This window comes from Trichomycterus rosablanca, chromosome 6, assembly GCF_030014385.1.
Source record: "Trichomycterus rosablanca isolate fTriRos1 chromosome 6, fTriRos1.hap1, whole genome shotgun sequence".
NCBI classification, from domain to species: domain Eukaryota; kingdom Metazoa; phylum Chordata; class Actinopteri; order Siluriformes; family Trichomycteridae; genus Trichomycterus; species Trichomycterus rosablanca.
The window spans coordinates 49,852,634-49,875,910 of NC_085993.1; the positions used below are offsets into that span (position 1 = coordinate 49,852,634).

Sequence of the window (23,277 nt, forward strand, 5' to 3'; positions counted from 1 at the left end):
CCTTCGACGGTGCGAAGCTTCATGTTCAAATAGGTCTCTGTGTCCACAGAATTGGTTGTTAGTTCTTGGACATTTTGACTAAGCGATTGCTAACCGAATTGCTGTAGGATTGCTAGGACGCCTCATAGTGCAGATTAAGCAGTAAACATGAGACACTTGAATGCTACATGAATGAAAAATTGTAAATTGCTAAACACAAACCTTACAGTTAGAATTTCACAGCAAATTGTATATTACACGGGAAACGGCTCATTTCATGGTCCATACGTGATTTTCATGGCCGTGAATTAGGTAGGACCTTAAATATAGACACAGATCAAGAAAGGAAGAACAACGTAAATACTGTTCAGGGAAAACAGTCAGACAAAAGACAAGGTCAGAGTTTGAGATCATTTAATTCATTCTGAGCACTACAAGAGCTTATATAGTCACAGATATCTCTAGATCAGAACAGATCTGTGGTCAGCGTTATCTGCAGAAACAGAGGTGTATATGTTGCAAAATGGTCTGCCCAGCGTAACGGTCAAAAAGTCCAGCACCATAAGTTTATGGACACTAAGAACAATTGGCATAGGTGGCATCCTATATACGTGTAAAAAGTCACAAAATTCTTCAGTAATAATCCATTATAATGGACTGTAGGGGCAGTGATAGCTCAGGTACTGGACCTGCCACCACCAAGTTGCCACTGTTGGGTCCCTGAGCAAGGCCCTTAACCCTCAATTGCTCATCGTGTTCAGCTCATTGTGTAAGTCACTTTGGATAAAAGTATCTGCTAAATGCTGAAAATGTAAATGTAATAACAATACTACTGTATACAATTTATATATCTGTACATGAATAAGGCCGCTAGTTAGAAGGCCTGTCCTCATGCGTTTGGCTGTGTAGCAATGCAACTAAACTTTACTAGCCATTAAATACACTTTGGAATTAAAATATGGCTGAAATAACAACATGCCAAAATGTACAATACTGCACAGTGTAAATCACCCGTATTACGAGTATCGTGCCACAGGTTATCTGTCTCCTCTTGGTGTTTATGTTCTATATAGCAAGAACCTGCAGGTTTATGCTAAAGTTAATTAGAAGTGTACAGTACTGACCAGTTTATTGGTTATTAATTGTGAAGCTGCATCTGTGAAGTGTTTATGCTCCTGCTATCTATATCTATTCGCTGTTGAACGTAGGTAGTGTGTTGAATAAACTGGATCTTTTTGGTAATGGTGTTTGTTTTCGGTAGCCTGCCGTATTGCTGTCGGTGATTTTTTAAACTGGTGCATGTGTGCTGTGACAGCGTAACAGAGCTTTTAGTAAGGTGATTACAAATATAGTGGACATCAGTGACTTTAATAAAGAGGTTTTTAAGCTAAACCTGCAATTTAAAGAATCAATCACTCTATTTGCTGTTCTCCTAAAGCCACCTTGTAATCACATCATATTTATTTATTTTTCACACCAAAATCTGGCCTTTAGTCAGCAGCTGAAATGTAGGGTAAGCGCTCATAAGTTAAAACACTGAAAAATTAAAAGAAATCGTTCACACCTTTAAATAAACAAATAAAGAAAGCAAGAACGAAGTAAGGAAAAGTAAAGAGCGAAAATCAAAGTGCTCTCTGACCACTGGGTGGCGCTCTAGCAGACTGTGGAATAAAGTGGGTTTTAATAGATTGTGCATAAACTGTTCTTACCTGTTCCTGTGGGACGTTATGTAAAACACTAAATCTTTACAAAATGAAAGGGGGTGACCCATTTCTTTAGACAGATGGCAATACCTGATTAGCAGAATTGTTAAACAAAGCAGCTTTATAAAATATTCAAAAACTATATAAACGTTTATAATATAAAAAACCGTATGATTTAAGAATACATTTGTTAATTTCGTACAACTTTAAGCAACTACATTAGATCCCTTTGAGCAATAAATAAATAAATATCACTGTTAACAGGTGTGCTTATAGCCTAGTGGTTGGGAACTCAACTAGTAATTGAAAGGTCTTTGGTTCAAGCCACACCACTGCCAGGTTGTCACTGTTGGGCCCTTAATCAAGGCCCTTGACCCTCAAGTGCTTAGACAATGTACCAAAAGCATCTGCTAAATGCTGGAAAAGAAATGAAAATAATTTGATTGAACATCCTGCTGCCAACATTCCAAATGTGTTTGATTTAATCCATGCCAACACTAACTTACTTTAATACAAGTTGAATACCACAAATCTTTATTTTCTTTATTTACGTTACACTTGGAAAAATGTATGTTGGTACGCTGGTAGCACAGAAATAAAAAATGCTTTACAGAGGCATGAAAACATGAATCTAATTGTAAACAGGGTTGAACAAGAACTGATAACAAAATACTGATGCACTTCAAATTATTTCTTTATTATTTTATCTTCTTCTTCTTTCGGCTTTTTTTCCCTTTTTCAGGGGTCGCCACAGCGAGTCATCCTCATGATCGCTCATTGATTTGGCACAATTTTTACGCCGGATGCCCTTCCTGACACGACCCTCCCTAATTTATCCGGGCTTGGGACCGGCATGCACTAGTGCATCTAGCGGCTAGGTATCTATAGGACAATTCAGTGTTTCCAATTAACCTGGTGGCATGTTTTTGGACTGTGGGAGGAAACCGGAGTACCCGGAGGAAACCCACGCGGACCCGGGGAGAACATGCAAACTCTGCACAGAAAGGACCCGGACCGCCCCACCTGGGGATTGAACCCAGGACCTTCTTGTTGTGAAGCGACAGTGCTACCCACTAAGCCACCGTGCCGCCCATTTCTTTATTATTTTATAAAAGACAATATTAGAAACATTATTTCTCACGATGGTTTGCAGTAGTGGTTTGATGAGGGAGAATGTGTTTTGTAGGGCTTGGCACCGCTTTAATAACTTGGAGCATCATTAAAATTTGTAAACATTTGTAAAGTTTGTGCACATTATATTATTTTTATGTACTTTTAAATATTTTAATGGACATGATGAATAAGCTAATAATGTGAATTTGGGGATCAGAAATGACTTGCTCTTTATTTTCATAGTCATTATTGCTATACGACGTCTTTCTGTTCTGTTGTGTATGTTGAGTTTTGGTATATTATAAAATATGGCATCTGAACTGCAATAAATGTATAAAACTGACGAAGGTCCTTTATTTTTATATGAGACAAATAATTATGAGCATCTTGTGAATCCAGATTAAACTGACTGAGATTTTGTTTACTATGAATTATACACTAATCAGCCATAACATTAAAACCACCTCCTTGTTTCTACACTCACTGTCCATTTTATCAGCTCAACTTACCATATAGAAGCACTTTGTAGTTCTACAATTACTGACTGTAGTCATCTGTTTCTGTACATACTTTGTTAGCCCCCTTTCATGCTGTTCTTCAATGGTCAGGACCCCCACAGGACCACCACAGAGCAGGTATTATTTGGGTGGTGGATCATTCTCAGCACTGCAGTGACACTGACATGGTGGTGGTGTGTTAGTGTGTGTTGTGCTGGTATGAGTGGATCAGACACAGCAGCGCTGCTGGAGTTTTTAAATACAGTTTCCACTCACTGTCCACTCTATTAGACACTCCTACCTAGTTGGTCCACCTTGTAGATGTAAAGTCAGAGACGATCGCTCATCTACGTATTGCTGCTGTTTGAGTTGGTCATCCTCTAGACCTTCATCAGTGGTCACAGGATGCTGCCCACGGGGCACTGTCGGCTGGATATATTTTTGGTTGGTGGACTATTCTCAGTCCAGCAGTGACAGTGAGGTGTTTAAAAACTCCAGCAGCGCTGCTGTGTCTGATCCACTCATACCAGCACAACACACACTAACACACCAGCACCATGTCAGTGTCACTACTGTGCTGAGAATGATCCACCACCTAAATAATACCTGCTCTGTAGTGGTCCTGACCATTGAAGAACAGCATGAAAGGGGGCTAACAAAGCATGCAGAGAAACAGATGGACTACAGTCAGTAATTGTAGAACTACAAAGTGTTGCTATATGGTAAGTGGAGCTGATAAAATGGACAGTGAGTGTAGAAACAAGGAGGTGGTTTTAATGTTATGGCTGATCGGTGTATGTCTTCAATTTAGTTTAGTCCATTTTAAGTATCTAATCACAAGTCTGCACTCCTGTGACGGTGTTTCCTTATTTTTAGTTCGTTTTATGACAGAGTGACTTTCCGAGCTTTAGCATGAAGTGGAAGCTTTTTTGTTCACACAAACACATTTCGACTCTACCAGTTTGATCCAGTACTATTATCTCTGTGCTTAAATAGGCTTTTATTTCTCTGCCTCACACATGATAATTTAATACAACGACCATATAAACACTTACGCTCGTTACTGTGGTGAAGAAATATAATATATATTTTTAATAGATTTTTAAATTGCCCCTCATAAAATGCTTTACACTGCTGGGAGTGCAAAACGATCTTGTACCGTTATTATTGTTGTAATGTAGGCTTACGTTTCACTTTATAAACTGCTATTAATATAACATTTAATTTAATATTTAATTTAACATTATCCTGCAGCTCAGCCTCTCTAGAGGAGAACTACCACATTCACTTTACAGCCAGCCAAAAGTATTTAGACACCCCATTTAAAAAACAAATGCCATGTTTTTTTAGCTATATGAACAGCAGCTCTTCTCACAAGACTTTCAAGTATGTCTGTAGGAGTTTGTGCTCATTCAGTCAAAAGAGCGTTTGCATATAGCTGGCCACTGATGTTGATCAAGAAAGCCTCAGTTGATGTTCTAGTTAATTCCAAAGCTTTTCTTCATGTCTTTATAGATCTTGTTTTAAGCACAGGGGCACAGTCATGCTGAAACTGTTGCTGCAAAATTTGAAGCATATTATTTTCTTTATATGGGTGATTCTTCAATTGGGGGAACTTTTAAAATTTAAAATTGTGTTAAAAATACTTTATTACAAAACAAATATTTTAGGTATTAAAAAGATCATTCATTGCATCACTAAAAAAAAATTACATATAAAAATAATTATGATTTCCATTTTTTATGATGATTTAAACATCAATATTTTGCTACTTTGGCCTTGTCCCCAACCCAGACTTTAAAACTTTTCTGCTCTAATAAAATGCTAAAAAGTGATCAATTCATTATAAAAATCACAATATGAGTTTTATAATACCTTAAAAAGAAACAAAATGTAATTTTTTTTTCATATTTGTACAACCTATGCATATTTTTGAGCAATCTATTACTGTCCCCAGCATTATCGTCATTACCGCAACAGTGTACGGTTTCTGTAGGGAATCATTTGAAGGTAACACTTGTTTATGTTGTAACCATGGAAACAAAGACTCACAAGGAAGCACATGCCAGCCATGAGAGAAGATTGACATTTTAATGTCTGGCAAAGTGAATAATTTAATCACGTATTCCTCCTGATCATAGAGTATATTTATTTAGCGTCATTACCATTTACATCAATATGGCAGTACTTTACCAAAAAAAAAGAAATGTACACATTATTTATAAGTATTTAAAGTGCATCTTGTACTAGCTGTTGACTAGCTTTAGCAAATCCATGGCCTAGCTAGTTTTTTTCTTAAAAAAAGTAAAAATTGTCATTACCGCAACACGTCATTACCAACACATAATGACATTTTGCTATGCCACTTCGCAAATAAATATGAAATATTAAAATTCTATATTAGCTCAATTGTAGCCATCATTTAGTCTTTGCTCTAAAGCATGTAAGCATTATCTTCACATAATTAAAACAAAATTATTACTAATTTTATTTCAAAAGTTAAGACGGTAAAAAGAGCCCGCAACTGAATTGTTTTGTGGCTGAAACACAAAAACTGAAAGAGTACAATATTTAGAAGGGGTGTCTATAGTGTACATAGGGTGGCCACATTCATAGTCACAAAAAGGAGGACATTACACCCCAAAAGGAGAATATCATACCAGGAACAGGGGGACATGATACTGCAACACACAGAATGAAACCAGAACCCATATAACAGAGTTTTTGACCAATTTAAGCAATAATTCTATAACAAATTACTGTTTTACTCACCATGTTGTGTCTACTTGTGATATAAGTCTGTTCCTCGCTACCTCCAAAAGTTTACTGTTTGACTCAGGTAGAGGTGTATGCAGAACAGAGCGAGCGGGCGAAATTCAACCACCCAATCACAGACTGGCATTTAGAGGGCGGACCTTCTGCGATTGGCCAGTGGTGGGCGAGCATTTGTTTTGACATGTACCTGAGCCAATGACGGATAATATTGATCAAAAATGTAACCAGTTCACTCCAAGAGGAGGATTTTTAAGTGTCCGTCCTAGCGTGGCATGGGCGGAGGACTGGCAGCTGAAAAACCGGACTGTCCGACCTAAAGCCGGACGGCTGGCCACCCTAAGTGTACATAAACTCACAGATACCCCCCACACACAAGGCAGGACTAGTTGTACCTCTCTAGAACTGGGTTGTTGCTTTAAGCCAGAGTAACAATTATATAAAATTAGATTTATTTAAGCTTTATTAATCTGATCACCCAGCGAGACCAATCAGCTTCTGTGATTCAGTCAAACATTCAGTGTTTTATCTCTGATCTTTGTTTTTACTATTGCAAATTAGGTGGACAAAAGTACACATAAATAAATGAACAGAATCACTGCAACTATTTAATCAAATAGAAAAACATACATTAAGAATACATGTACAACTTAAACGTGAAATGTTTGATGCTTCACTCAGTAGCCCCAAAATCTTCAAGCATTATTTATTCCAAACTTTATTTATTTCAAGCAGCCAACAAGCGTAAAACAGTCTAACAAGACGTTTAACTAGTATTTTGTAGTTCTACAATTACTGACTGTAGTCCATCTGTTTCTCTGCATGCTTTGTTAGTCCCCCTTTCATGTTGTTCTTTAACGGTCAGGACCCCCACAGAGCAGGTATTATTTAGGTGGTGGATCATTCTCAGCACTGCAGTGACACTGACATGATGGTGGTGTGTTAGTGTGTGTTGTGCTGGTATGAGTGGATCAGACACAGCAGCGCTGCTGGAGTTTTTAAACGCCTCACTGTCACTGCTGGACTGAGAATAGTCCACTCACTAAAAATAACCAGATAACAGAGCCCCCGTGGGCAGCCCCCTGTGACCACCGATGAAGGTCTAGAAGATGACCGACTCAAACAGCAGCAATAGATGAGCGATCGTCTCTGACTTTACATCTACAAGGTGGATCAACTAGGTAGGAGTGTCTATGATGAATGATCCACCACCTAAATAATACCTACTATGTGGTGGTCCTGACCATTGAAGAACAGGGTGAAAGCAGGTTAAAAAGGTATGTAGAGAAACAGATGGACTACAGTCAGTAATTGTAGAACTACAAAGTGCTTCTATATGGTAAGTGGAGCTGATAAAATGGACTGAGTGTAGAAACAAGGAGGTGGTTTTAATGTTATGGCTGATCAGTGTACATACCTACAGATATGTATTGTATAATAAAATACACCTTCATTTTATACCAAAACAATAGTTACCTATAAATTATAGAATCAAAGCATATTTTGAACAAGACTGGGTCAAATTCTAGGTTTTTAAATCAAGTCATGCAGAACATGTAACATAATCTTTACATAAAAAGCCTCAGCCACAGACCTGCTGCACAGCATTACACTGTATATCTGCTAGTGCACATTGTATTATTCTAATGTTAGCATGTCATTTGTTTGTATGTAATTTAACCTGCATATAGAGTTCTTGTTAGCATTCAGCATATGGTTAAATTTAGCGTTATCCTAGTATAGGATTTTGGTTAGCTTTAGCATAGTACTCCGCTTGCTTTTGGGATTAGCATTTGCATGTTAACATTAGCGATTAGCATAGTATTAGCTTAGTGTTAATTCTGGCACTAGCCCTAACAATGTTACCATCCAGCCATTATTATACATAGATTAAGCGAGCTATATATTTCACATACACTGATCAGCCATAACATTAAAACCACCTCCTTGTTTCTACACTCACTGTCTATTTTATCAGCTCCACTTACCATATAGAAGCACTTTGTAGTTCTACAATTACTGACTGTAATCCATCTGTTTCTCTACATACTGTTTTAACCTCCTTTTTCTCTGTTCTTCAATGGTCAGGACCCCCACAGGACCACCACAGAGCAGGTATTATTTAGGTGGTGGATCATTCTCAGCACTGCAGTGACACTGACATGGTGGTGGTGTGTTAGTGTGTGTTGTGCTGGTATGAATGGATCAGACACAGCAGCGCTGCTGGAGTTTTTAAACACCGTGTCCACTCACTGTCCACACTATTAGACACTCCTACCTAGCTGGTCCACCTTGTAGATGTAAAGTCAGAAACGATCGCTCATCTATTGCTGCTGTTTGAGTCGGTCATCTTCTAGACCTTCATCAGTGGACACAGGACGCTGTCCACGGGGCGCTGTTGGCTGGATATATTTTTGATTGGTGGACTATTCTCAGTCCAGCAGTGACAGTGAGGCGTTTAAAAACTCCAGCAGCGCTGCTGTGTCTGATCCACTCATACCAGCACAACACACACTAACACACCACCACCATGTCAGTGTCACTGCAGTGCTGAGAATGATCCACCACCTAAATAATACCTGCTCTGTGGTGATCCTGGGAGAGTCCTGACCATTAAAGAACAGCATGAAAGTGCTTCTATATGGTAAGTGGAGCTGATAAAATGGACAGTGAGTGTAGAAACAAGGAGGTGGTTTTAATGTTATGGCTGATTAGTGTATATGACTTATTATAAATAAAACATGTAGACAGATCTACAAATCTACAAATGTACATGTAATATCCAAACAAAAAAACATTAGCATAAATGATAAATGTCTATAAAACAAGAAGCTTTACAGTCTAGTGCTCCAGATACTTATAATACAAGCATTTAAAAGTAATACAATTGTTTGTTTAAATACAATTTTCATATGAAGTGATTATGTGTCTCTGATTGTAGGTTTTACTTAATATGTAAATGAGAAGCACAATAAAATAAGCAACTCCTCATTTAAGGTACGTCTTTATAAGACGAGAACACTTTTATGCCCCGTCGTGCTTCTTCACTCCTGTGTGTGGTTCACACGGGTCAGTGCACTGTGCAATACACTGCAAATAAGAGATTTACTGTACAATGAGTTATTATACACATACAGAAATGGGTATTTACAGTGATTTAGTTCCTTATTAATTCGTTTTATGAAAATAAAACCCAATTCCTGATATAGTTGGGACAGTAGATAAAGTAAATAAAAACAGACACCAGTGATGTGCAAAACAGAAAGCAGTTATGTGACCTGTATTTAACTACAAACAGAACAAATACTATATAATTAATGTTTAATTCAAGGCTGTAATCAGAATATACACTATACCGCCAAAAGTATTTGCTCATCTTCCTTCTCACACATATGAACTTGAGTGACTCCCATTCTTAATCCATAGGGTTTAATATGATGTCGGCCCACGCTTTGCAGCTATAACAGCTTCAACTCTTCTGGGAAGGCTTTCCGCTCTAATTCATCCCAAAGGTGTTCTATTGGGTTGAGGTCAGGACTCTGTGCAGGCCAGTCAAGTTCTTCCACACCAAACTGGCTCATCCACGTCTTTATGGACCTTGTGCTTTGTGCACTGGTGCGCAGTCATGTTGGAACAGGAAGGGGCCATCCCCAAACTGTTCCCACAAAGTTGGGAGCATGAAATTGTCCAAAATGTCTTGGTACGCTGAAGCATTAAGAGTTCCTTTCACTGGAACTAAGGGGCCGAGCCCAACTCCTGAAGAACACCCCCACACCATAATCCCCCGTCCACCACACTTTACACTCGGCACAATGCAGTCAGACAAGTACCGTTCTCCAGGCAACCGCCAAACCCAGACTCGTCCATCGGATTGCATTGCCATGCTGGAATTCACTGTTTGTAGAGCCAGTCTGCATGCCTAGGTGCTGGTTTTATACACCTGTGGCCATGGAATTGATTGAAACACCTGAATTCAATGATTTGGATGGGTGAGTGAATACTTTTGGCAATATAGTGTATCTCAGTGGGACACACTTTCTTTTATTGTCCATTAAGTTCTAGGTAGTAACCAGGTGAGTGTGAAATACAAACTTCTTTGGTCTGCTTTAGAGTCTGTACCTCACTTACCTGGTTACTACCTAGAACTTAATTAGTTACTGTTAAATATGTTCAACAACTGCCACTTTTATAGGAAGCTGCTATGTTTAGTACCTTTCAATGCAAACATTGCAAAATTTACAAAAAATATATACAGCGGTACCTTGAAACTCGACGTCAAATGGTTCTGGGAGTGGCGTTGAGTTTAAAAGGCGTTGGTATTTTTTCCAATGAGGATATTTGGGAAACCTGTTAATGTGTTCCATGGTCCCTGTATATGGAACTGCATATATTTTAGGCTCAAGTAAAATAATGAGGTTGTTTTTGACACTTATAGGCTTAAAATAACACAAATATAATATAAAAACACTAAAATACAATAAACCTGCACTTTACCTTGACTTCTTTATTGTTTCCTTATGCTTCTTAATCTTGGAGATGCTTGATCTTGGAATACCATATTTTGAGCTGCAGTGCCGTTATGTCCTATGAAGTGTGACGGCGTGAAGTGAAACTTAACGTGACTTATTGTAGTAAAACAGCGAGTGAGGAATTTGATTAGTGGAGGAACTTATGAGCAGTAATAATGAAGAGAAGTTTAGTGCTCCTGTCTCCTTCTTTTACTACATTAAACCACATTAAGCTTTATTTTTAACCAGAAGTGTTTTAGACTCTGGGAGAAGCTGATTCTGATTCTCACAATTTCTCAGAAGTTCGAGCTGTAACACAAGTTTAAAAGTGAAACAGGGAGGAACATCCAGATAAACACAGATACATGTGGAGCTTTTAGACTGGATCTGATGGTTATTCCATACAAATGCAGATTCGTCTCTTTTGCAAAGAGCACATCTCTAGTGTGACCGTCTCCATAGATTTAAATCCTGAATGAGTTTCATCTCACATACAAGAAAAGTCTAATAACTGTGTTAATACTACATATGCAGTTAGTTTTCAGAATAATATCAATATTAATCTAAGTGCTTTATGTTGTTGGTTGTATTAAAATACAATCCTTTAATAGGGTGAAGAGAAATAAAGCTGGAGTTGAAGTGTCTCTGTGTTTTCAGACGGCTGAGACGGTGTTCGGGAGCTCGGTCGACGGCTGCTCTTTGGGGCTTGATTTTTCTAAAACTGAAATCTGAGTGACGGTGCTGGTCTCTGTGAACAACGTTCTCCTGCGTTTACTGTAGCTCAGATAACCCTGCATCTGCCATTTCCATAAGCGCTTCTTAAACTCTGCCTGCACCTAAACACCACACACACACACACACACACAAAACAATCTTGTAATGTCAGTATACTAATATTTAATTTAATTACAGATGGAAACTTTAAAGCTACAGGCTATCACTTACCTCACCATTGAGAAAACAGTATAATAGAGCCACAACGAAACCCTGAACAGGAAAAATACAAAAATAATGACTACACAAAGCATTTCTTTATATAATCATGCAATAGACACACTGATTAAAACTAGGCTTTGGAGCAGTGAAAGAAGTGTGCACCTAACCCATGGTAGAGATGGCGCCAGGATGCACTAGTAGGATGATCTACCTTGCAACGTACAGAAGCTGAAGGTCCTGCCGTTAATGTCTTGGAATCAGGTACCACAAGACTCGTTTAGATGTCTTGTGGAGTCCATATCTTGGTTGGTTATTCCTACCGGTTTTGGCAGCATAATAGGAGGGTGGTTTTAATGTTATGTTATGGTTGATTGGTGTATAGGAGTGTCCACCAGACCACACAATCTACTGAGGATCCACAGGCTTTTAAAGCCAACGGCTGCTAAAGTCATGCTTCCTCCAGGACCATGGTTCAACATATAACAGTGTACAGTACACAGAACAACATGCAAGCTGTTTATCCTCGGGACACTTGCACACGTCCCTCTGCCTTAAGGACGGAGATACAGAACAATAAAAACTCAGACTAGCAGGCTGAGGAACAGCTTCTTCCTTCTTCTTTGGAGCTCTGACCTCCATCACTCCCTTGCACACCCCCGTCCAAACCCTTAGGAACTCGCACATGTTTGCACCTCAATCTTTACATGCTGATATTATTGACTGCATGTTTTATGTCTGTGTGTCGTCGTGTGTTGTTTATCTTGTTGCTGTTGTCAGCACTGCACTCTCAGTACAGTAGAGACGGAGCTGCACTTCCTCACCCAGTGTACCAAGTACCACCACATCCGGGCCCAATTCTTCCCCAAATTTAATAACATTATCCTTGACTTTAACTCCCTCCCAGACCCCGACAAACTGCCCCACCTACTAGGGGAGCACAGAGAGAGCTGCACACTGGCACTCTATACACACACCTGCCACCAGGTGAGGGACAGTGGGTGACCATGTCTCACACACACACACACACACACACATTTGTTCTTATTACTTTTTAAATTTTTATATGTACTGTATATATGTAATTTTTATATATATGTATAGTTTCTATTTTCTCCTACTGTTATTTTTATTGTTCGCTTTATTTTTATTTTATTTTTATTTTACTTTATATTTTAATTATATTTCCTAAATATGTAACTAAGCTTTGGCAATACGAATGCCCAAACTTTGTCATGCCAATAAAGCTACGTTTGAGTGAGCATATCTGTCCAATAAAGCCTGATTCTAATATTCTAATAAATACTTTAAATACTCTAAACACTCTTGTGGCTAAGTGGGTAGCACTGTCGCCTCACAGCAAGAAGGTCCTGGGTTCGATCCCCAGGTGGGGCGGTCCGGGTCCTTTCTGTGTGGAGTGTGCATGTTCTCCCCGTGTCCGCGTGGGTTTCCTCCCACAGTCCAAAAACATGCAAGTGAGTTGAATTGGAGATACATGTAACCAAAGTGTAAAACACGACTTTGAAATCCAAATAAAACAAAAAAACTAAACTAAACTCTTAAAATTCTACAATAAAGTAAAAGATCACTAGAGGACGCTGTTGTTTAACCTGAAATGAGCCCAGTCCGAGCTCGATGTAGAGCCGAGCATCCTTCCCGGTGTTCTCTGGTAGAAAAGCAAACACCATGTAGTGCATGCCAAAGAGTGGAATCAGGAACATAGTGGACTTAGCCAGTCGCCTACACACACACACACACACACACACACAAATGCTTTAGCAGTGTTTATTTCATTAAACAGCACACACATTTTAAGACTACAAATACAAATTTACACTCGTTGTGGAGCCGTCGAGATTTGGAGGTGTTTAAAAGGTCACTGGGCGGCACGGTGGCTTAGTGGGTAGCACTGTCACCTCACAGCAAGAAGGTCCTGAGTTCGAGCCCCAGGCAGGGCGGTCCGGGTCCTTTCTGTGTGGAGTTTGCATGTTCTCCCCGTGCCTGCGTGGGTTTCTTCCGGGAGCTCCGGTTTCCTCCCACAGTCCAAAAACATGCAGTCAGGTTAATTGGAGACACTGAATTACCCTATAGGTGAATGGGTGTGTGTGTATGTGTGTCTGCCCTGCGATTGACTGGTGTCCCGTCCAGGGTGTTACTGTGTGCCTTGCTCCTATTGAAAAGCTGGGATAGCCCACCCCCCACCCCCCCTTCCCGATTGGATAAGCGGATAAAAGGTATAAAAGGTTACCGTTAAAAGTGGTGCATACATTTATTTATTACAGTACTTTGTCAGCATCACCTATGATATTGATTACATTGTGGGTGTACAATTACTGACTGTCGCCCATCTGTTACTAAGCACATTAAATAAATTGCATTTATACTAAATGTAAGAAAGCCTGAATCCACTGGTGGGTAAAAAGTGGAATTAAATGTTTGGTTCTCACGAGAAATGGCTGGTGTCATTGCCTCCGACTCCCGGAGACTTGAGCTTCTGCACCAGTATCCTGATCACATTGATGAAGATGATGAAGTTCACCTAAAGCAAAGTCAGATAAATTATCTTTTCAAAACTTTATGAATTGTATTTATGTTTCTCAATTTTTTTTATATGCTGAATACTTTATGTATTTATGTAGTTATGAATAAAAATCTGTTTTTTATTATGTAATGAAGGGTAAAAGTGTGAGTATCAGAGTTGTAGTACGTAATGTGGGTTACACTTGATAAAATACAACTTGTTTTGGAGCAATATGATGAATATTTTACAAGCTATTGAAGTTGTTAATATGCTGAATACTTTAAATGCTATTGAAGTTATGGATAAAAATCTGTTTTTTATTATGTAATAAAGGGTAAAAGTGTCAGTATAAGAGTTGTAGTATGTAATGTGGGTTACACTTGATAAAATACAACTTGTTTTGGAGTAATTTGATGAATATTTTAAAAGCTATTGAAGTTATAAATATGCTGAATACTTTAAATGCTATTGAAGTTATGAATAAAAATCTGTTTTTTAATTATGTAATAAAGGGTAAAAGTGTCAGTATAAGAGTTGTAGTATGTAATGTGGGTTACACTTGATAAAATACAAATTGTTTTGGAGCAATATGATGAATATTTTACAAGCTATTGAAGTTGTTAATATGCTGAATACTTTAAATGCTATTGAAGTTATGGATAAAAATCTGTTTTTTATTATGTAATAAAGGGTAAAAGTGTCAGTATAAGAGTTGTAGTATGTAATGTGCGTGTTTCTCAAATTTAATAAAAGAAATAGACTTACTAAAAGTGACGTTGTTATTGGTCCTTTTATGATCCACCAAATCAAGGCAACGTCTGTGTCGTCCCAGCACCTTTAGCATGAATAGAAAAGAGCGCCTTTTTTTGTCAACCATAACATTACTTACTATATAGAAGCACTTTGTAGTTCTACAATTACTGACTGTAGTCCATCTGTTTCTCTGCATACTTTGTTAGCCCCTTTATGCTCTTCTTCAATGGTCAGGACCCCCACAGGACCACCACAGAGCAGGTATTATTTAGGTGGTGGATCATTCTCAGCACAGCAGTGACACTGATATGGTGGTGGTGTGTAAGTGTGTGTTGTGCTGGTATGAGTGGAGAAGACACTGATGGAGTTTTAAAACACCTCACTGTCACTGCTGGACTGAGAATAGTCCACAAACCAAATATATCCAGCCAACAGCGCCCCATGGGCAGCGTCCTGTGACCACTGATGAAGGTCTAGAAGATGACCGACTCAAACAGCAGCAATAGATGAGCGATCGTCTCTGACTTTACATCTACAAGGTGGACCAACTAGGTAGGAGTGTCTAATAGAGTGGACAGTGAGTGGACACGGTATTTAAAAACTCCAGCAGCTCTGCTGTGTCTAACACACCACACTAACACACCACCGCCATGTCAGTGTCACTGCAGTGCTAAGAATGATCCACCACCTAAATAATACCTGCTCTGTGGTGGTCCTGTGGGGGTCCTGACCATTGAAGAACAGCATGAAAGGGGGCTAACAAAGCATGCAGAGAAACAGATGAACTACAAAGTGCTTCTATATGGTAAGTGGAGCTGATAAAATTGACAGTGAGTGTAGAAACAAGGAGGTGGGTTTAATGTTATCAGTGTATACTGAAAGTCTGTGCTACTGGTGTGATTATACAGCACTAGAATATGAACATTAGATCAACATCTAGATCTTTTCAGCAGCCTCAGAACAGTGTCACATAAACACAAATGCTAATCAGTTTAAAATATTAAAGCGGTTAAATACCAAATCAGACTTACCCCCTGTTGTCATAGAAATTTCTGGCCAGAACCCAAGTGGTCAGGATTGTTGCTGGAAGACCTGAGGGAGGCAATAACATCTGAGCAGGAGATACAAGCTAGAAATACATGGCGTGAAATAGATCAGTGGTTCTCAACCTCAGTGGGGTCTCAGTGGGCCTAGAGGGGGTCCTGTTACATTTAATTGAAAAGAGTAAAAAAGTATCACACGTGATGGGATGTGAGAATCAACAGGCTACTGGCATACAGGAGATTTATTGTGGTGCCATAGAGTAGATCTCAAATAATGGGATGGGGCCAAATAAAAGTAAAATGATGATAGAGTATTGAAGTTACTCTGTTTGGAAATATTCCACAATAAGCTGGTGAGTTGGTAACAGGTGAGGGTACAAGGTGAGGTTAAAGGATGAAGGTACATTGATATTCATGAGAGAATTCAAAAAGACATTTCTCAACACCAGGTGGGTCTTATTTATTATTTTATTTATGCATTATTCGCCCTTTTCTCCCAATCCAGTATATCCAGCTACCCATTTATATCTCTTCTCTTCTTCTCTACTTCTCTATTGAATCAATATGGTGTGTTTAATCAATGGTATTAAATCAATGATATAAAATACCATTTTATCATCATGTAGCTCCAAAGGTCTGCACAGAGCCTTTACCTCAGAGCCACTCAACACCTTCTCATCCAGCATCAGTATCTAAGCTTCCAATCTTCCAGAAACACTCCAGAATCTTGTTTGGAGGTTGCTACAGTCCAAACAGGGGGTCAATTCCATGTAAAATATTATAAACTTCATAATAAATTATTTAAGAGTTATTTAAGAGGACTGAGTTTCTAAACCCAGAAAATAATTGAAATGTTTTAAAACAATGAACCTCAAAGAATGATTGGAAGGGATTTGCATATTTCTCCCTCTACAGTGCATGATATTATTAAACCATTCAAGGAATCTGGAGGAATTTCAGTGCGTAAAGGCCAGGGGCGCAAGATTTAGCTGAATGCCCGTGATCTTTCATCCCTCAGACAGAGCTGCATCAAGAACGCACAAAACATGAAATATCTCAGGTTCAGCTTCATATTTTGAATGCATATATTATATTCACAATAATATAAGTACATCACATGTATGTTTTTAGTGTAAATAACTACAAACTATGTGTGCAACTTTGTCTAGCACCTTCTTTTTACTTAGTAGTATTTTTTTCCTGTTTTACCACCTTTCTTTCTTTCATACTGCTGTAACAAGTTAAGTAGATCAACAAAGTTCTATCTTATCTTGTGGATATTCCTGCTTTATTGTATTTATTAATTAGGATTTTAACGTCATGTTTTACACACTTTGGTTACATTCATGACAGGAACGTTAGTTACTCATTACATAAGATTCATCAGTTTAAGTCTTTAATGTAAAACACAGTCATGGACAATTCACCTCACTTGCATGTTTTTGGACTGTGGGAGAAAACTGGAGCTCTCGGAAGGTTGGTACAGTCCCAACAGGGGGTCAACTCCATATAAAATATTATAAATTTCATATAAAACTTTTCTATGGCCAAAATAAATTGTGTTATTTAAGAGGACTGAGTTTCTAAACCCAGCAAGGATGGTTTGGGAGGACTGCAATGTGCTCGGCCTGTGGAAGCTCCTTCAAAACAGATGACAGCAGGCAGCTAGGAAGTAAACAGGAGTGACTGTCAACCTTACCTAATGGTATAAAACTATAAAAAACAATAAAATGAGTAGGTGTTTCCTAACATATAACTGGCACTGTGCAGTCTGCTCATTATTCTTACGGCTGTATCAAGTCCCTCTGGATTCATCTGCTGCAAAATGCAAAAAAATGCACAAAATATAAACGCAGAACGTTCCAGATGTGCTTACCCCAGCCAATCAGTATGTACCACCAAAAATACTTCTTCTGTGAGACGAACGTGAGAGCCAGCAGAGTTTGCAAGTACATGCCTTCCACCAGCAGCCAGAAATAGTTAGCCAGGATGCTGAACTGGAAAAACGCCACGGCTGCCTTACATGACGTCTGAGGAGAGAGAGAAGCGTAAACAACCTGTCAGACAGCGATTTTAGAAAGTTTTGTGTGTTGTTGGTTAAGTTTTTGCTGGATCGTTCGTTGTGAGGTCTTACTGTAGACATGAAGCAGTGGTCCTGGGTCTCGTCAGTGAAGAGGACACCGTCTTTAATAAAGACCGCACTAGCTCTCAGGATGAACGATAAAAAGAGATTGATGTGGATGTAATTTCTTGTACAGTGGAACTTCCTATGGTCAAATTACAAACACATTATTACAACCCCAAATCATAAAAAGTTGGGACAGTCTGGAAAATGCAAATTAAATAAAAATGCAGAGTTTCTTACATTTGCTTTGACTTTTTTTTGATTGCAGACAGTTTGAACCTGAGATATTTCATGTTTTATCTGCTCAACTTCATTTCATTTATTAATAAACATCCATTCCTGCATTTCAGGCCTGCAACACATTCCAAAAAAAGTTGGGACGGGGGCAATTTAGAGCTAGTAATGAGGTGAAAAGACTAAATAATGATGTGATTCCAAACAGGTGATTGTAATCATGGTTTGGTACAAAAGCAGCATCCAGGAAAGGCTGAGAGTCTCTGATGAGTAAAGATGATCAGAGGATCCAGTTTGACCACAAATGTGTGAGAAAATGATTGAAATGTTTCAAAACAATGAACCTCAAAGAACGATTGGAAGGGATTTGCATGTTCTCCCTCTACAGTGCAGAATATCATTAAACCATTCAAGGAATCTGGAAAAATGTTGGTGCGTAAAGGCCAGGGGCGCAAGATTTAGCTGAACACCCGTGATCTTCCATCCCTCAGACGGAGCTGCATCAGGAACGGACAAAACATGAAATATCTCAGGTTCAGCTTCATATTTTGAATAATATAATATCACAATAATATAAGTACATCACTTCTATGTTTTTAGTGTAAATAACTACAAACTATGTGTGCAACTTTGCCTAGCACCTTCTTTTTACTTAGTAGTATTTTTTTGTTTTACCACCTTTCTTTCTTTCATACTGCTGTAACAAGTTAATTTCCCCAAGTAGATCAATAAAGTTCTATCTTTTCTTGTGGATATTCCTGCTTTATTTTATTTATTTATAAGGATTTTAACGTCATGTTTTGCACACTTTGGTTACATTTATGACAGGAACGGTAGTTACTGGTTGCACAAGATTCATCAGTTCAAGTCTTTTTTTTTAAAAATATTTTGTTTATGCATTTTTTCCCCTTTTTCTCCCTTTTCTCGTCCAATTGCCCGATTGTATCATGCTTCCTCTCCACCAATGCCAATCCCAGCTCTGATTGAGGAGAACGAAGCTAACCCACGCCCCCTCCGACACGTGGGCGGCATGCCGTATGCATCTTATCACCTACACTTTGACGAGTGCAGTGCTGACAGCACTCTTTTCTCATCTCTGTGCAGGCGCCATTAATCAGCCAGCAGAGGTCGTAATTGCACCAGTTATGAGAGAGAGACCCTATCCGGCTTAGTCCCACCCATATCTGAACAACAGGCCAATCGTTGTTCATGTGGATTCGATACAATGTATTCGAGATCCCAGCTCTGGATCCAGCATGTGTTTTTACCGCTGTGCCACCTGAGCGGTCATCAGGTCAAGTCTTTAATGTAAATCACAGTCATAGACAATTTTGTATATTCAATTTACCTCACTTGCATGGTTTTGGACTTTGGGAGAAAACTGTCATGCACTCGATCAGCCAGCAGAGGTCATAACTGCATAATTTATTAGGAATCATCTCCAGCATCCGACCCTGCTGGATCTGTGTAGGCGCCCAGCCTGCCAGAAGCAGAGCTGAGATTCAAACTCACAAATTTGAGATGTAATCTCTGGTGTGCTAGTGTGTTTTACCACTGCACCACTTGAGCTAATAGGATGTTTTATGGGATGGCAGAATATCAAAGGGCATGGAGGGAACTTAGGTAAAGGTCATGTTCAAACCTAAGCCCCCAGAATCCTGGCATTTTTGGCATTCACTCTATCTTTTGTATCACTGTGCCACCCCAGGGTAATCGCCGTCCATTATAATTCCTGAATCGATCTTGATTCAGGTCTTTTGGATTAGGCAGAGACATCACTATAGGACATAAAGGAGGACACAGGGAGAACATGCAAACCTTCTCAAAGACATAAATCAGAGGCAAGAATCAACCCAAGTCATCAGGACACACGTGACTGTGCTGCACCCACACTAACATTTGCACTATCATTCGATAAAGGTGTTCGATAGAGGGCCAGTGATAGCTCAGTGGTTAAGGTACTGGACTAGTAAACAGAAGGTTGCCGGTTCAAGCCCCACCATCACCAAGTTGCCACTGTTGGGTCCCTGAGCAAGGCCCTTAACCCTCAATTGCTCATCGTGTAAGTCACTTTGGATAAAAGCGTCTGCTAAATGCTGAAAATGTAAATGTAAATGTAACTGTGTCCGTAGGTGTCAAACAAACATTTACACCACTAAGTAAAGTGTTCCCAGATGGATAAAATCACCCCATGAATATAAACTAGATAAATCAATATGACTAAATCTGGACTGTTCGACTGAATTCAGCCACTTCTGTATGTGGACTCAGAGATCGATGTGGGCATGAAGATTCTCTCAGTACCTGAAGGCTGTGAAGACAACGATAGCCGATATGAGGGAGATGAGGGAGGTGGCGTAGCCTGCGGTGTACACTTGTCTGAAGGTGGAATAATATGTGGTCTGAAAAAAAGGTTGAGAAACACAGAACAGATCTCGTCAGATTCAAAACTTTTGGTATACATGTACTCTGAGCCTCAGAATTACTCACTGCTAAACAAAAGCTTTAAAGGTTATAAAAGTATCTTTATTGTTATAGTAAAAAAGTCAAAATATATGTGAAAAAATATTTCCCCAGCAGTGCTATTGACCAGTCAGGCATCTACACACAGGCCATTTTTATTAACATTAAAACCACCTCCTTGTTTCTACACTCACTGTCAATTTTATCAGCTCCACTTACCATATAGAAGCACTTTGTAGTTCTACAATTACTGACTGTAGTCCATCTGTTTCTCTGCACGTCAGGACCCCCACAGGACCACTACAGAGCAGGTATTATTTAGGTGGTGGATCATTCTCAGCACTGCAGTGACACTGACATGGTGGTGGTGTGTTAGTGTGTGTTGTGCTGGTATGAGTGGATCAGGCACAAGAGCGCTGCTGGAGTTTTTAAACACCTCACTGTCACTGCTGGACTGAGAATCGTCCACCAACCAAAAACACCCAGCCAACAGCGCCCCGTGGGCAGCGTCCTGTGACCACTGATGAAGGTCTAGAAGATGACCGACTCAAACAGCAGCAATAGATGAGCGATCTTCTCTGACTTTACATCTACAAGGTGGACCGACTAGGTAGGAGTGTCTAATAGCGTGGACAGTGAGTGGACACGGTATTTATAACCCATTTTATTTAAAATTTAATTTATTTTAACATTACACACAATATCAAAATGTCTGGTAACAAAACAGAGTTGTTAAACATGCTCACGCCAGCTGGAAGGTAAAGGTGGAGAAGGGCGCAGGTTGATGCAAAGTGGAGCTCTCTGAACAACAAAGCTCTCTCAGCTAAGACTTGAAGTGCCTCATTAGCGCTTAAACAGCGTACCAGAGCCGACTCCCTGTTGCACTCCCCGTCTCTCCCACTCACAGTGATCCCCTGCTAGTCTTCTTCAGCTCTTCTTTCCCAGAACTCAGCGAGTAAATGGTAGAAGCTTTCAGGTTTCTGCATCCGCCAAGGGCGTCCTTCAGTTCGGAGTTTTCCCTCGGGTGGGGTGGCAGATTCCCTCGTTCTCTGAGCTCCTCTGGCGGGTTTCTCGGGTCAGTGTGTGGGTTGTAATGTAAACTTATTTACATTCTACATAGTATCCTTGTACATAACTGCAATTAAAAAGTAATAATAGCAAATAAAGAAGGATGAGTATTTTTTGCTTTAGAACCCTATCGTGTATGATTGCGAGGATAGGATATGGTGTCAAGAGGTAAAATGTTTATACCAATGTATACCAATGTATACCAAAAATAATCTGCTATCAAATAATGCATGTTAACTGATTATAACTTATAATAAATCACAAGGTTTGTCTACTAGTATATACGTATATGACTATACTGGCCCAATTTAATGTGCAATACTCGTCACTTTACTATTTTATATTTAATCTCTATAAAATTTTTACCATACATGTTATACTTGAAACTGCACTTTCATTCATTCACTCATTCATTCATTCATTATTCAATTCATTCATTCATTATTCAATTCTTTCATTCATTACTGCGTTGTAGAGACGTGTGTGTGTGTGTGCAACTCGAGTGTCTTCATACATCTATCTTACATACTGCAGTGCTGGATTTGCTACAATACAAGTACATACAGTATGTAATATATGTAAAACACAGGTACCTTTCAATCCTTGCTGTTGTGTTTGTTCTGTTTTTCGAATTTGTACTGTTGAATTTTCACAGTGTACTTTCATTGTTGTATAATGCTACTGGGGCTTTAATTTCCTTTGGGATCAGTTAAGTATTTGTCTGTCTGTCTATTCATCTGTCTGTCTATCTGTCTGTCTGTCTGTCTGTCTATCTATCTGTCTGTCTGTCTTACAATCAATGAATAAATCTGTCTGTTTGTCTATGTAACTGTTTGTCTGTTTTTCTGTCTTTTTGTCTGTCTGTCTTACAATGAACCAATCAATCAATCAATCAGTCTGTCTATTTAGCTGTCTGTCTGTCGGTCTGTCTTTCTGTCTGTCTATTTATATAGAACTGTCTGTCTAACAAGCTGTCTACCTATCTAAACATTTGTCTATCTATCTATCTATCTATCTATCTATCTATCTATCTATCTATCTATCTATCTATCTATCTATCTATCTATCTATCTATCTATCTATCTATCTAACATTTGTCTGTCTCTGTCTTTCTGTCTGACTATCTATTCATCTCATATTAATTTTCTCTGGTAAAACAGGAAGGTCATTATAAGCGGAAGACAAAATGGAATTTAGTGTTCAGTAGAAGGTTTTAATGTTTCTGACAAATGAGTGAAGTTCATTTGTTTGTTCATATTAAAAACATGTTCCAGCATTACCCCGTTAGTCTCGTCTGAGTGTAGTGTGTGTTCATGTGTGGGTGTGCATGTCGGGGTGTAAGTTAGTTCATACGCATGCGGATTATCGTGTGTTGAGGTTTACGGCTGTAACTCCGGTCTTATCTGTGCTCTCGTCTCTGAAGCCGGTATTAGCATACGATTGCATATTCAGACGCATCTCTGTAGAATAAAAGAGCACTTCAGAAAGGAAGCACGGGCCAGAGAAACGACAGAAGAGCATCTGCTGAGGACTGAGAATCGGTTTCATCTCTGACATTAATCTCT

The 23,277-nt window shown here is 39.1% G+C and overlaps 1 protein-coding gene across 1 annotated transcript in view; it reads right to left on the minus strand.

Moving 5' to 3' along the window:
• Positions 1–11,225: 11,225 nt before the first annotated feature.
• The window catches only part of ghrhrb (growth hormone releasing hormone receptor b), a 58,703-nt gene continuing 46,651 nt past the window's right edge, over positions 11,226–23,277 (minus strand). Inside the window, exons 5-13 of the mRNA XM_062997105.1 lie at positions 20,486–20,583; positions 17,957–18,089; positions 17,699–17,852; positions 15,811–15,871; positions 14,792–14,861; positions 13,953–14,044; positions 13,116–13,245; positions 11,518–11,559; positions 11,226–11,408 (exon numbers count right to left, since the gene is read on the minus strand). Coding sequence (XP_062853175.1) covers positions 11,226–11,408; positions 11,518–11,559; positions 13,116–13,245; positions 13,953–14,044; positions 14,792–14,861; positions 15,811–15,871; positions 17,699–17,852; positions 17,957–18,089; positions 20,486–20,583 — 963 coding nt within the window. The remainder of the gene's footprint in view (positions 11,409–11,517; positions 11,560–13,115; positions 13,246–13,952; positions 14,045–14,791; positions 14,862–15,810; positions 15,872–17,698; positions 17,853–17,956; positions 18,090–20,485; positions 20,584–23,277) is intronic.